Source organism: Phoxinus phoxinus, assembly GCF_949152265.1.
Source record: "Phoxinus phoxinus genome assembly, chromosome: 12".
NCBI lineage: Eukaryota > Metazoa > Chordata > Actinopteri > Cypriniformes > Leuciscidae > Phoxinus > Phoxinus phoxinus.
The window spans coordinates 8075870-8092181 of record NC_136887.1 but is presented as its reverse complement, the minus strand read 5'-3'; the positions used below and the strand labels follow the sequence as shown (position 1 = coordinate 8092181).

The following is a 16312-nucleotide window of genomic DNA, read 5'->3' as shown; positions in this document are numbered from 1 at the left end:
GGCAAGAACACATAAGACTCAGAGTTTGTAGTTTACTCTTGATTCAGGTTGAATAGTAACAGTGAGTGGTCTGAAATAGTAAAGAATAACAATAATATTAGAGATATACAGCTAAATCAATAACATTCACACAGGCAATAAACCACAGTTAGATTATTAAAGTTATTGCAGTTCTTAGTTAATCCACAAGGTGGGGTTCAAGGGACGCACATGGAGTTAGTTGTTATGTGAGACGCCATTATAGTGTCATTACAGGCAGTAACAGCCGATATTGGAAACAGCACATAACACAATATCACACAAGGCAAATAACCATATAAATCACCATCCAGAGATATCTCACACTATGAACGTACTTGGGCATTAGTACTTATATCAACATAAAGGGTGAACTTTGGCGCTTAGGCGCTAGCGCGAGCTGCCGCGATGGCGAGCATAACGAGCTCGTGTTAACTCAATAAAGTACACAAATCTGCTTTACACGCATATATAACATCACAGGATAAAAGTAAATAAACAACTTACATTATTGTCACTAACTCGCTCACATAAGACCACTACTGAAGGAAAGATAAGATATTAATCTTCTGCATCAGAGAATTCATATTTGTTCGTCTCATACTGACTGACTAGGCACTGACTAGGGTTGCCACCCGTCCCTTAAAATACGGAATCGTCCCGTATTTACAAGTAAGATGATGCGTCCCGTATCAAATCAATAAGGGACGCGATTTGTCCCGTATTTTACATTATGCCCACATATAGTTGAATAAAAACATAAGGATTTTGCAGTATGGATAATACTAATAGCAAATATAAAGAAATCAATTTCTTAGTAGAGAAGCTCATTGCGTGATTGCATTTTAGCGTCTTTGTTTCTATAGCGACTGAGTCTCGTGAACATGCGCTGTAAACCTGCACGTTTTTTAACCCCTCGTGCGCTGTTCGGGTCTTTGACCCCAAATGACGTTTGCTGAAATAAATAAAACATTATATTTGTCCAAATGATGTGAGACTTTGCACGGTTGACAACACTTTCTACATCTACAAAAAAAAATTAAATAAATTTGAATAATATCTGTTTTTTATGTTAGTGTGGGGGGGGGGGGAAAGTCACACTTGTGTTGTTTCAACAAAATGTCATTTTGAAACATAATAGTTTTTTTTTAGGATTTATAGTTTTAGGAGGATTTATTATATATTTTTTTACTTAAAGGCTATATAAATAAATATTTTTTAAACAAAAACAGTAAAAAAAAAAAAAAAGTTAAATTCACTTTATAAAAGACCCACATTTCTGACCCACCCTAGCACTGACTGACGTCATTTATTAAACAACGCTCTGATTGGATGAAACCTTCTTAACATCATTATTATCATGTTGATGTGTTTCTCATTACTATCATTTTGATGTGTTGTTTACTATTAAACACACACACACACACACACACACACACACACACACACACACACACACACACACACACAAAGCCCATAAAGCACATTTTAAAAACTTTTTATATATAAAAATTAAATGTATTATTTATTTGCAACAGTTGTGTTAACAGCAATAATAATACATTTCTGTCTTAAGAACAGCTGATGGATACCGTGCTGCGTTGTCATGGGAACATGATCCAGGTGAAGATAATGAGGAAGTTACGGCTTCTAAACCGTGCATTTTTAGGTGATATTCAAATGACGATTGTTTTCAGCCGCCACATTCATCCACGTCCGATCACTCGCACGATGATTGGCTGTATTCGAATGTTTCATGAATCACACGTGAACCCTGTCGTAAGATGATTTCTGCGCTCGGATCTAAGTAAAGTAGGCTATAAACGCAGGGATCTTTCTGGAACTTCACATAAACGTCCTCTGAGATTCTGAAGGCAACAATCTGAAAAGCAAGGTGAGTTTTTGGAACAGAAACCTACTGAATAACATTTGCTTTGTCTTTGAAGTACATCGAGAATCCACAGCATTTGAGGGCAGACATTTAATTTTCTTATTCATTTTTAGGTTCATTTCAGGATCATCATGGCAATGCTGAGAATTCTTCTGCTTCTTTCTGTTATCTTCTCCATGGGGAATGCAGCCAGGCGGTAACCAAAACCCTTGTGAAAACCCTTGCTAGTTTAAATACATTTTGGGAATGTACAAGATTCCGTTTACTAATATTTGCATGATTAATGAAGGATTTTCAGTGTCAAAGTACACATAGTTTTTGGCATATAAACACACAAACTTGAGATAAGCTACATGTATATAAAATAAAAAAAACCTTTTTTGCTGTAAACACTAAAAATCCCCATAACATTTATGTAGGCCTACTGGATCCGGGACGTGCAGAGAGTTCCTCAGGGGCAGGGGCTCAAATGTAAAAAGGGGCATATATAGAAGTATATTAAAATAGGAAACCATTATTTTAAATTGTAATATATATTTTTTTCAGTTTTTTTATTATCAAATAGCCTAAATGCAAGCTTGAAACGCATAAGACTTAAAAAAAAAATAATGTGTGTGCAAAAATGTAACATTAATAGTCACCATTTCGTGTGTTGTTGTCAGCCTACACTTCACATAATAGGCCTGTAGGCCTGGGCTTCATTTAACAAACTATGATAGTTTCCTAATGGTATACGGTGTATCAATATAGACTAAATACATTACAAGTGACTTGAATACTTACCATTAATGCTGCTTTTGGTGCTGGTTTTGTGCAGTGCTTTAGTCATTTTAACATCCATTAGTTCAACGACGGAGATTCAGATCGCTTCTATGTAAATTGTTCTGTCCATGACATTTTCAAACGATTTATTTATAAATGACCGGAAAAAATTACGCTCCACTTCACATTGTCCAATAAAATTTTAACTTCTTGTGCCAGATGACGATTGGTCGGTGTATTATACATGACAAACAGGCTTCAGTGAATTAAGTAATATTTTAAAATGTGTTATGTGGATTTGAATCGACACAACCTTTTATTATAAAAAAATGTAATCATTGTTTGGTTTATTTTTTTCCTGCCGTCGAGCCATATACTCACTAAAAAGAGGCTCGAGAGCGATCGGTTCCCGAGCAGACTGTGGGATACGTTTACACAAGTGCATTTTCATTTTAAAACGTCTAACTTTTGCTACGGTTATGCCTGCCGTCCACACACTACTCCGGAGTTTTAGACCCTCGAAAACGGAGACCGTCAGTCAAGACCGAAGCAAGACAAACACACAACTTGACAAGTGACGCAACGCGTTATAGCAACAACACCTCAGACTGACAGAAACGTGTGAATTTAGGCTACTTTCGTTTTGTACACATTGTCATGTTAATTATAAGCAAATGCATTTTGTTATATTGACCACAATATTATCATTTAATATATGTTTGAGACCGGCACTTTTGATTAATTTTGAAATAGGGCAGGGCCTGCTCCCACCGGATCCACACTTGATTTAGGATGTCCATATGGATGGACAAGTTTTGGACTCCGGTGCTACAAGTACTTCTCTCAATCGGTTAACTGGATCACAGCAGAGGTAATGTATTAGTTACAACAAAGTTATTTGGACAACACTTTATATTAGGTGTCTTTAACTACATCTAAATAAATAGTTTGGTACAATGTATTTATTGTGTGTTTGTGTGGGACAGGTTTGATGCTATGGTTAGGTTTACGGGTGCAGTTAACACTGGGTCAACAGAGTAATCCTAGATCTAATTACACCTCTAGTAATTTCTTGGCTTTTTTTTTTTTTAAATGTAGGCTACAGATTAAAGACCCTTAATAAGTGGGAATGTTGCTTTTTTTTTTAAGTGAAATGCTCTTCTGCAAATAATCAATCAGAGCAGACTTTGTTTGCATATGACTAAAATGTTGTTTAAAGTCATTTATGCTTCTCCTAAAAAATATTAGATTTTGAAATGACAAAAAATCTGTCTCTTCAGAGAAACTGTCAAAGTCTTGAGGCGAATCTCGCATCTGTGCATGATCAACCAGAGAATGATTTCCTGCTCAGTCTGTTGCCTTCTTCCACAAGATCTTGGGTTGGTGCTCATGATGGTGAAATAGTAAGTTAAATGGTGCCCTAAATGAACCTATTTGTTTGTCTAAACTGAAATATCTGCTTTAATCAAAGGCAAAGTTTCTAATGAAGATAGTTTGACTTTAAAGATGAACTTCATTAGCTTAAGTCTGACTACAGTAGTGCACTTTTTGGCAGAGGTGGACAAAGTACACAACTTCCTTCCTTGAGTGAAAGTAGCCTACAGATACTACTGGTAAAATATTACTCTGTTACAAGTAAAAGTTGCAAAGACTTATGTTTACTTAAATTAGTACTTATGTACTTTTATTTAAGTACTTGAGTATCAAAAGTAAATGTCAATGCATTGTTTTATTATTGTTGTATGTAATACTTCCAGTACCTTATGCCTCTGAATCTCTGCCTGCCTACCTACCCTCATATCAATATCACATTTATTTCTAGAACACAGTTCCAGTCGTGAGATTGAATGTGAGATTGAACAAGTGCACTCAATAACGTCCACAATGGTTTCGGACACCCAAATGGCTGTTCCCTCAAATAGTGCCCTATTTAAAGTTTTTTGGCTTTAAGTGTTAACCTTACTGTTATCTATAAGCTAGTGTGCTCCAAAACAATGACAAAATTCACATTTAGAAGACCAAACCCAACATTGAAAATGAAAATCCGGTGGCTGTCAGAATCCAACATCAGTTGGTCGTTACTATATACTTTCTACTCCATTTCCTTGACAGAAATGTAGTGGATAAAAAGTACGATATTTATCTTTCAAATGTAGTGACTTTAAAGTAAAATTTTCCAGACAAAATAATACTCAAAGTGTACTTGAGTAAAGTACTCAAGTTATAGTATTTTGTTACGGTCCACCTCTGCTTTTTGGATTCATTCTCTTCACTTATTAGGACGGAGATTGGTTGTGGAGTGATGGAACTGTGTATGGTTATACCAACTGGTGCTCTGGAGAACCGAACAATGCTAGTGTTCCTGAGAACTGTTTGGAGATCAACTGGACCTGTGAGTGCACTTTTTTTTTTATTTTTTTATTATAATTTGCAATCCTATAATTTCATATCATACAGTAACGTTAAATGAATTGTTTGGATTTCACCAAGTGCCTCAAGTTGAACACTGTAACGATCCGAGTAACTGATTTCTTTATTCCACCCTACAGCGAACCATTGCTGGAACGATGCACCCTGTTCAACCTCAATGGACTATATTTGTGTTTTGGACGCGTGAGATCATATTCTGTCATCCTGCTCCACATTTACTTTGTGCTACATTTACTCTTTCTGATCTTATCTTTACAAAAATGTTATTCTGAAGTGAAGTCCAATCTCTGCTGAATTTGAATCTCTTCTCAATACTTTTTCTGAAACACTCCTCAAATGAATAAAAGCATTGAATCAAAGCAAGTGCATTGTGGACAATCAAATAAACGTATATTGCTTAGCAAGGTTTAAGGATTTGGTTAGTAGCTGAATATACTATCATTTGTAATTAAGTATTTGTATTTTTTTCCCCATGTCTGCCACAAACAATGAGCCAAAACTAAATTGATAATTTTCATAGTCATATGTAACCCGTTCCTACATGTGCTTGTGTTAACGCGTTCCTATGGCGAGTAACTGATCGTTTTCCCAATAAAAAAAAAAATGGGTCACCTTTTTTAAAGTCCACATAAAATCAAAATTATCCATATTTACTGTTTGCCTAAATTGATCGTTTTGTGGTGAACAATTCATCCATGCAAGTCAATCCCCACAATTTTTTTTTGGCTTCGTAATCTTTAATCAAAATCTGAAAATGCCCCTCCCCTCTGCATTGGAGGACCTTCCCTGATGACGTAGGTTTGACGGTTTTGGTGTCTGCTTAACATCCGTAACCATGCCCCTCCAACTGACAACTGACTGAATGAAACCTACTTTTCTAGATCCAATCAGGTGCTAGTTGGAAAAAAACCACGCCCACTATTTTTCCTCATTTAGTATTCCGTTTCTCTCGGAAATACGTCACAACACTGAGTCAAGTCAAGAATATTTATATAGCGCTTTTCACAATACAGATTGTACCAAAGCAGCTTCACAGTATTAAATTAAAATAATAATAAAACGTCCATGTTTGGTAATGCTAATCAATAGTATTATTGATTGATTCATTAAAGGGCACCTATTATGGAATTTTGAAATTTACCTTTCATGTAGTGTGTAACATTGATCTAAGTGAACAAAAACATCCTGCAAAGTTTGAAATATGAAAGTGCACCGTATATAAAGTTATTGTCTTTCAAAAGTAAGAGTCGACTCGGAGTCATTTTTATGAATCGTTAGAAGACCGAAGCTTTTTCTCTGACTAGATGACGTCAAGTTATTTGAATACGATACGCCCACTTATTGCGCTCCAATGCAGGGAAAACTTGATAACATCATGGCGACGAGACGCTGTGTTCTGAAGTGGGACAAACTTTTTTATCTGCCCAACAAGGAGTATTTGAAGACTAAGTGGCTACAATTCATATATACAACTATACCACAGAAGTATAGTCCGAGCCTTGTGCTTTGTTCGCGCCATTCTGAAGACGATTGCTTTACCAACTTAAATGCAATCAAACTTGGATCCGCGAGCCGGCTGATATTGAAGGAAGGTTCAGTTCCAAGTGTATTTGCATCAGCTTCCTCCTCCGTATCTCAACCTGTAAGTGTTAATAATAATTGTTGCTTTTATGTTTTATGTAGCATGCTTAATAATTATTTAGTTTGTTGTGTAAGCTCCGTTTAGCTTCTAGGTCTTCAATGACAATTGTATTGAGATATGTGAAGTGTCTGTCGTTGTTTTCGGAGTTGTCTTAAAGAATAGAGTAATACCTCGTAGTAACGTAAGTTCTGCATTTTTTTTTTTTTTTGTAAAAACTTTGTTTATGCATCGGGCTAATGCAAACAAAGACTGATTGTGCTTTTACAATATGAACTGTCTCTAGGCTATGCTCGCTAACATAACTTTAAATTCTTTATCTTATTTTTAATTTTTTACTACAAACTACAAAGCAGTGGACTATAATCATTATTATAACACAATTTAATTGATAAAAGCATCATTGTACTCCGTGTTAAACAATATATATACCAATCACAACTGACTGGGTCATCTGACCAATCAACGCAGATTAGCGTCGCGCAAAGGAGGGGTTTAAAAAGCGAGTCGTTGAACGAATCATTTGGGAGTCGGTGAGCAAATCAGGTAAAAATAAATGCATATTATACGACAACAAAAGTGTTTTTTGTCATTGCATGCATGTAAAACTGTTGTTGGGGAGCTGTTTTTTAGCCCCAGTCCGTCCCTGATTAGTGGGGTTAAGATCCTCTTTAGATTCTTCCACCATTAAAGATGAACTGATCCAGGGGCAATTTACCACCGAATCCATGAATAAATAGGTTTGTTTAACTCCTTATCAAGCGCCCCCCTTTTTTTGAATATACATGAAAATGCACATTCCGAACTTAAATGGTTGTAATTCAAGAATGCTTTCGAGTATAGATGTAAGATTGGTCTTGTTTTTAAGAAGACATTTGGCAGATTTTTGTAGAAGAGAAATAAATTAAGAAAGTTAAACAGAAAAAAAGTTATAGAAGTTTGAGTTTATGAAAATGTACAACGTTAAAATTTTTATTATTCATATTTTATATAAAATATATATTTTCAAAACCTGGAGGACTCTAAAAATGCAAAAAAATCAAAGGCAAAAATCTGTTGGGAATACACAAATATAAGTTGTGTTTAAAATTTTAGGTCGATATCTCAAAAAATAAGCTTTCAGTGAGATTTTGTTTGGGTGCAGTACCAAACTTTTTCACTAGTTGACATTACTGCCCATATAAGGGCGCCTCCATTTCCATATGTTGTTTGAGGGATCTGAACCATTATTTTTACAATTTTCATACAATTTATGAAGTAGAAATCCTATTCAGAAGTAGTGTTGGAAGTTTGGCAGATTTTTAAATGAATTCAACCTCTAAGAAACACAAAAAGAACACGTATGTGCATTATAGCTCGCTGCCACGAATGGTGAATCACAAATGGTAAATCTATAATTTTTTTATTTATATTTAAAACATTTTCAGACCTATTTTTCTAAAACAATTGAATGGATGCTATCTTTTGAACTCTTGGCATGAAAACAAACTGAGGTTTCTACCATTCTTTCATGATTTTTCATGTTCATCACTATTTCAAAATAAAGGTCTGAACACGCCTTAGGAGTATGAAAATATTCTTGTTGCAAATTGATAAATTACGGCTCCTCTGTAATGTATTTTAAAAATCAGTCACCACAAATGAAAACTAGAGATTTTAAGCTTTCAAATGACATATAGTTTGTCAAGATTGGTTTAGGTTTGGTATAGGATATTACTGTTTAAAATATATAATGGCCGCGGGCCCGCCGGCGGGCCGGTGCCAATATAAAGTCTTTGTAAAGGCAATTCAGAGATTTGTTTCTGATGAATCAGATAAAGAAAACTATTTCTTGCTTATGTTTTATCAATTAATAAAATGTCATTATCATATTTTAAGAAATCATTATTATCATGTTGATGTGTTTCTCATTACTATCATTTTGATGTGTTTACTATTAAACACACACACACACACACACACACACACACACACACACACACACACACACACACACACACACGTAAAGCACATTTTAAAAACTTTTTATATATAAAAATTAAATGTATTATTTATTTGCAACAGTTGTGTTAACAGCAATAATAATACATTTCTGTCTTAAGAACAGCTGATGGATACCGTGCTGCGTTGTCATGGGAACATGATCCAGGTGAAGATAATGAGGAAGTTACGGCTTCTAAACCGTGCATTTTTAGGTGATATTCAAATGACGATTGTTTTCAGCCGCCACATTTATCCACGTCCGATCACTCGCACGATGATTGGCTGTATTCGAATGTTTCCTGAATCACACGTGAACCCTGTCGTAAGATGATTTCTGCGCTCGGATCTAAGTAAAGTAGGCTATAAACGCAGGGCTCTTTCTGGAACTTCACATAAACTTCCTCTGAGATTCTAAGGCAACAATCTGAAAAGCAAGGTGAGTTTTTGGAAAAGAAACCTATTGAATAACATTTGCTTTGTCTTTGAAATACATCGAGAATCCACATCATTTGAGTGCAGACATTTAACTTTCTTATTCATGTATCATTTCAGGATCATCATGGCAATGCTGAGAAGTCTTCTGCTTCTTTCTGTTATCTTCTCCATGGGACATGCGCCCCCCAAAAGCAGGTAACCAAAACATTTAATTGTGAAAACCCTTGCTAGTTTAAATGCTTTTTGGGAATGTACAAGATTTCGTTTACTAATATTTGCATGATTAATGAAGGATTTTCAGTGTCAAAGTAGCTACACATAGTTTTTGGCATATAACCATTATTTTAAATTGTAATTTAAAAAAAAAAATGAAATGGCCTAAATGCAAGCTTGAAGCGCATAAGACTTATATATATATATATATAAATAAAAGTTATGTGTTCAAAAATGTAACATTAATAGTCACCATTCACATAATAGGCCTGTAGGCCTGGGCTTCATTTAACAAACTATTATAGTTTCCTAATGGTATACGGTGGATCAATATAGACTAAATACATTACAAGTGACTTGAATACTTATTGCTACTTTTGGTGCTGGTTTTGTGCAGTGCTTTAGTCATTTTAACATCCATTAGTTCAACGACGGAGATTCAGATCGCTTCAATGTAAATTGGTCTGTCCATGAAATTTTCAAACGATTTATTTATAAATGACCGGAAAAAATTACGCTCCACTTCACATTGTCCAATAAAATGTGAACTTCTTGTGCCAAATGACGATTGGTCGGTGTATTATACATGACAAACAGGCTTCAGTGAATTAAGTAATATTTTAAAATGTGTTATGTGGATTTGAATCGACACACAACCTTTTATTATAAAAAAAATGTAATTGTTTGGTTTATTTTTTTTTCCTGCCGTCGAGCCATATACTCACTAAAAAGAGGCTCGAGAGCGATCGGTTCCCGAGCAGACTGTGGGATACGTTTACACAAGTGCATTTTCATTTTAAAACGTCTAACTTTTGCTACGGTTATGCCTGCCGTCCACACACTACTCCGGAGTTTTAGACCCTCGAAAACTGAGACCGTCAGTCAAGACCGAAGCAAGACACACGCACAACTTGACAAGTGACGCAACCCATAGCAACGAGTTATAGCAACAACACCTCAGACTGACAGAAACGTAAAAATTAACGTGAATTTAGGCTACTTTAGTTTTGTACACATTGTCATGTTAATTATAAGCAAATGCATTTTGTTTTATTGACCACAATATTATCATTGATATATGTTTGAGACCGGCACTTTTGATTAATTTTGAAATAGGGCCTCCGTTAAATCCACACTTGATTTAGGATGTCCATATGAATGGACAAGTTTTGGACTCCGGTGCTACAAGTACTTCTCTCAATCGGTTAACTGGATCACAGCAGAGGTAATGTATTAGTTACAACAAAGTTATTTGGACAACACTTTATATTAGGTGTCTTTAACTACATCTAAATAAATAGTTTGGTACAATGTATTTATTGTGTGTTTGTGTGGGACAGGTTTGATGCTATGGTTAGGTTTAAGGGTGGGTTAACACTGGGTCAACAGAGTAATCCTAGATCTAGGCTAATTACATCTCTAGTAATTGCTTGGCTTTTTTTTTTTTTTAAATGTAGGCTACAGATTTAAGATTCTTAATTCTTAATTCTTAATCTAAATTAAGTGAAATGCTCTTCTGCAAATAATCAATCAGAGCAGACTTTGTTTGCATATGACTAAAATTTAGTTTAAAGTCATTTATGCTTTCTTCTAAAAAAGATTAGATTTTGAAATGACCAAATCTGTCTCTTCAGAGAAACTGTCAAAGTCTTGAGGCAAATCTCGCATCTGTGCATGATCAACCAGAGAATGATTTCCTGCTCAGTCTGTTGCCTTCTTCCACAAGATCTTGGGTTGGTGCTCATGATGGTGAAATAGTAAGTTAAATGGTGTGCCCTAAAGAAACCTATTTGTTTGTCTAAACTGAAATATCTGCTTTAATCAAAGGCAAAGTTTCTAATGAAGATAGTTTGACTTTAAAGCTGAACTTCATTAGCTTAAGTCTGACTACAGTAGTGCACTTTTTGGCAGAGGTGGACAAAGTACACTTCCTTCCTTGAGTGAAAGTAGCCTACAGATACTACTGGTAAAATATTACTCTGTTACAAGTAAAAGTTGCAAAGACTTATGTTTACTTAAATTAGTACTTATGTACTTTTATTTAAGTACTTGAGTATCAAAAGTAAATGTCAATGCATTGTTTTATTATTGTTGTATGTAATACTTCCAGTACCTTATGCCTCTGAATCTCTGCCTGCCTACCTACCCTCATATCAATATCACATTTATTTCTAGAACACAGTTCCAGTCGTGAGATTGAATGTGAGATTGAACAAGTGCACTCAATAACGTCCACAATGGTTTCGGACACCCAAATGGCTGTTCCCTCAAATAGTGCCCTATTTAAAGTTTTTTGGCTTTAAGTGTTAACCTTACTGTTATCTATAAGCTAGTGTGCTCCAAAACAATGACAAAATTCACATTTAGAAGACCAAACCCAACATTGAAAATGAAAATCCGGTGGCTGTCAGAATCCAACATCAGTTGGTCGTTACTATATACTTTCTACTCCATTTCCTTGACAGAAATGTAGTGGATAAAAAGTACGATATTTATCTTTCAAATGTAGTGACTTTAAAGTAAAATTTTCCAGACAAAATAATACTCAAAGTGTACTTGAGTAAAGTACTCAAGTTATAGTATTTTGTTACGGTCCACCTCTGCTTTTTGGATTCATTCTCTTCACTTATTAGGACGGAGATTGGTTGTGGAGTGATGGAACTGTGTATGGTTATACCAACTGGTGCTCTGGAGAACCGAACAATGCTGGTGTTCCTGAGAACTGTTTGGAGATCAACTGGACCTGTGAGTGCACTTTTTTTATTTTTTTTTATTATAATTTGCAATCCTATAATTTCATATCATACGGTAACGTTAAATGAATTGTTTGGATTTCACCAAGTGCCTCAAGTTGAACACTGTAACGATCCGAGTAACTGATTTCTTTATTCCACCCTACAGCGAACCATTGCTGGAACGATGCACCCTGTTCAACCTCAATGGACTATATTTGTGTTTTGGACGCGTGAGATCATATTCTGTCATCCTGCTCCACATTTACTTTGTGCTACATTTACTCTTTCTGATCTTATCTTTACAAAAATGTTATTCTGAAGTGAAGTCCAATCTCTGCTGAATTTGAATCTCTTCTCAATACTTTTTCTGAAACACTCCTCAAATGAATAAAAGCATTGAATCAAAGCAAGTGCATTGTGGACAATCAAATAAACGTATATTGCTTAGCAAGGTTTAAGGATTTGGTTAGTAGCTGAATATACTATCATTTGTAATTAAGTATTTGTATTTTTTTCCCCATGTCTGCCACAAACAATGAGCCAAAACTAAATTGATAATTTTCATAGTCATATGTAACCCGTTCCTACATGTGCTTGTGTTAACGCGTTCCTATGGCGAGTAACTGATCGTTTTCCCAATAAATAAAAAAATGGGTCACCTTTTTTAAAGTCCACATAAAATCAAAATTATCCATATTTACTGTTTGCCTAAATTGATCGTTTTGTGGTGAACAATTCATCCATGCAAGTCAATCCCCACAATTTTTTTTTGGCTTCGTAATCTTTAATCAAAATCTGAAAATGCCCCTCCCCTCTGCATTGGAGGACCTTCCCTGATGACGTAGGTTTGACGGTTTTGGTGTCTGCTTAACATCCGTAACCATGCCCCTCCAACTGACAACTGACTGAATGAAACCTACTTTTCTAGATCCAATCAGGTGCTAGTTGGAAAAAAACCACGCCCACTATTTTTCCTCATTTAGTATTCCGTTTCTCTCGGAAATACGTCACAACACTGAGTCAAGTCAAGAATATTTATATAGCGCTTTTCACAATACAGATTGTACCAAAGCAGCTTCACAGTATTAAATTAAAATAATAATAAAACGTCCATGTTTGGTAATGCTAATCAATAGTATTATTGATTGATTCATTAAAGGGCACCTATTATGGAATTTTGAAATTTACCTTTCATGTAGTGTGTAACATTGATCTAAGTGAACAAAAACATCCTGCAAAGTTTGAAATATGAAAGTGCACCGTATATAAAGTTATTGTCTTTCAAAAGTAAGAGTCGACTCGGAGTCATTTTTATGAATCGTTAGAAGACCGAAGCTTTTTCTCTGACTAGATGACGTCAAGTTATTTGAATACGATACGCCCACTTATTGCGCTCCAATGCAGGGAAAACTTGATAACATCATGGCGACGAGACGCTGTGTTCTGAAGTGGGACAAACTTTTTTATCTGCCCAACAAGGAGTATTTGAAGACTAAGTGGCTACAATTCATATATACAACTATACCACAGAAGTATAGTCCGAGCCTTGTGCTTTGTTCGCGCCATTCTGAAGACGATTGCTTTACCAACTTAAATGCAATCAAACTTGGATCCGCGAGCCGGCTGATATTGAAGGAAGGTTCAGTTCCAAGTGTATTTGCATCAGCTTCCTCCTCCGTATCTCAACCTGTAAGTGTTAATAATAATTGTTGCTTTTATGTTTTATGTAGCATGCTTAATAATTATTTAGTTTGTTGTGTAAGCTCCGTTTAGCTTCTAGGTCTTCAATGACAATTGTATTGAGATATGTGAAGTGTCTGTCGTTGTTTTCGGAGTTGTCTTAAAGAATAGAGTAATACCTCGTAGTAACGTAAGTTCTGCATTTTTTTTTTTTTTTGTAAAAACTTTGTTTATGCATCGGGCTAATGCAAACAAAGACTGATTGTGCTTTTACAATATGAACTGTCTCTAGGCTATGCTCGCTAACATAACTTTAAATTCTTTATCTTATTTTTAATTTTTTACTACAAACTACAAAGCAGTGGACTATAATCATTATTATAACACAATTTAATTGATAAAAGCATCATTGTACTCCGTGTTAAACAATATATATACCAATCACAACTGACTGGGTCATCTGACCAATCAACGCAGATTAGCGTCGCGCAAAGGAGGGGTTTAAAAAGCGAGTCGTTGAACGAATCATTTGGGAGTCGGTGAGCAAATCAGGTAAAAATAAATGCATATTATACGACAACAAAAGTGTTTTTTGTCATTGCATGCATGTAAAACTGTTGTTGGGGAGCTGTTTTTTAGCCCCAGTCCGTCCCTGATTAGTGGGGTTAAGATCCTCTTTAGATTCTTCCACCATTAAAGATGAACTGATCCAGGGGCAATTTACCACCGAATCCATGAATAAATAGGTTTGTTTAACTCCTTATCAAGCGCCCCCCTTTTTTTGAATATACATGAAAATGCACATTCCGAACTTAAATGGTTGTAATTCAAGAATGCTTTCGAGTATAGATGTAAGATTGGTCTTGTTTTTAAGAAGACATTTGGCAGATTTTTGTAGAAGAGAAATAAATTAAGAAAGTTAAACAGAAAAAAAGTTATAGAAGTTTGAGTTTATGAAAATGTACAACGTTAAAATTTTTATTATTCATATTTTATATAAAATATATATTTTCAAAACCTGGAGGACTCTAAAAATGCAAAAAAATCAAAGGCAAAAATCTGTTGGGAATACACAAATATAAGTTGTGTTTAAAATTTTAGGTCGATATCTCAAAAAATAAGCTTTCAGTGAGATTTTGTTTGGGTGCAGTACCAAACTTTTTCACTAGTTGACATTACTGCCCATATAAGGGCGCCTCCATTTCCATATGTTGTTTGAGGGATCTGAACCATTATTTTTACAATTTTCATACAATTTATGAAGTAGAAATCCTATTCAGAAGTAGTGTTGGAAGTTTGGCAGATTTTTAAATGAATTCAACCTCTAAGAAACACAAAAAGAACACGTATGTGCATTATAGCTCGCTGCCACGAATGGTGAATCACAAATGGTAAATCTATAATTTTTTTATTTATATTTAAAACATTTTCAGACCTATTTTTCTAAAACAATTGAATGGATGCTATCTTTTGAACTCTTGGCATGAAAACAAACTGAGGTTTCTACCATTCTTTCATGATTTTTCATGTTCATCACTATTTCAAAATAAAGGTCTGAACACGCCTTAGGAGTATGAAAATATTCTTGTTGCAAATTGATAAATTACGGCTCCTCTGTAATGTATTTTAAAAATCAGTCACCACAAATGAAAACTAGAGATTTTAAGCTTTCAAATGACATATAGTTTGTCAAGATTGGTTTAGGTTTGGTATAGGATATTACTGTTTAAAATATATAATGGCCGCGGGCCCGCCGGCGGGCCGGTGCCAATATAAAGTCTTTGTAAAGGCAATTCAGAGATTTGTTTCTGATGAATCAGATAAAGAAAACTATTTCTTGCTTATGTTTTATCAATTAATAAAATGTCATTATCATATTTTAAGAAATCATTATTATCATGTTGATGTGTTTCTCATTACTATCATTTTGATGTGTTTACTATTAAACACACACACACACACACACACACACACACACACACACACACACACACGTAAAGCACATTTTAAAAACTTTTTATATATAAAAATTAAATGTATTATTTATTTGCAACAGTTGTGTTAACAGCAATAATAATACATTTCTGTCTTAAGAACAGCTGATGGATACCGTGCTGCGTTGTCATGGGAACATGATCCAGGTGAAGATAATGAGGAAGTTACGGCTTCTAAACCGTGCATTTTTAGGTGATATTCAAATGACGATTGTTTTCAGCCGCCACATTTATCCACGTCCGATCACTCGCACGATGATTGGCTGTATTCGAATGTTTCCTGAATCACACGTGAACCCTGTCGTAAGATGATTTCTGCGCTCGGATCTAAGTAAAGTAGGCTATAAACGCAGGGCTCTTTCTGGAACTTCACATAAACTTCCTCTGAGATTCTAAGGCAACAATCTGAAAAGCAAGGTGAGTTTTTGGAAAAGAAACCTATTGAATAACATTTGCTTTGTCTTTGAAATACATCGAGAATCCACATCATTTGAGTGCAGACATTTAACTTTCTTATTCATGTATCATTTCA

General features: G+C 35.0%; 1 protein-coding gene across 1 annotated transcript; it reads left to right on the top strand.

Moving 5' to 3' along the window:
- Nucleotides 1–1677: 1677 nt before the first annotated feature.
- On the top strand, nucleotides 1678–5731 carry LOC307008134 (ladderlectin-like). Its single transcript, XM_079630764.1, has 6 exons — nucleotides 1678–1912; nucleotides 2023–2105; nucleotides 3425–3542; nucleotides 3952–4074; nucleotides 4952–5063; nucleotides 5221–5731. Exons 2-6 carry the CDS (start codon nucleotides 2041–2043, stop codon nucleotides 5286–5288), a joined length of 486 nt encoding a protein of 161 aa, XP_079486890.1. The 5' UTR covers nucleotides 1678–1912; nucleotides 2023–2040; the 3' UTR covers nucleotides 5289–5731.
- Nucleotides 5732–16312: the final 10581 nt, after the last annotated feature.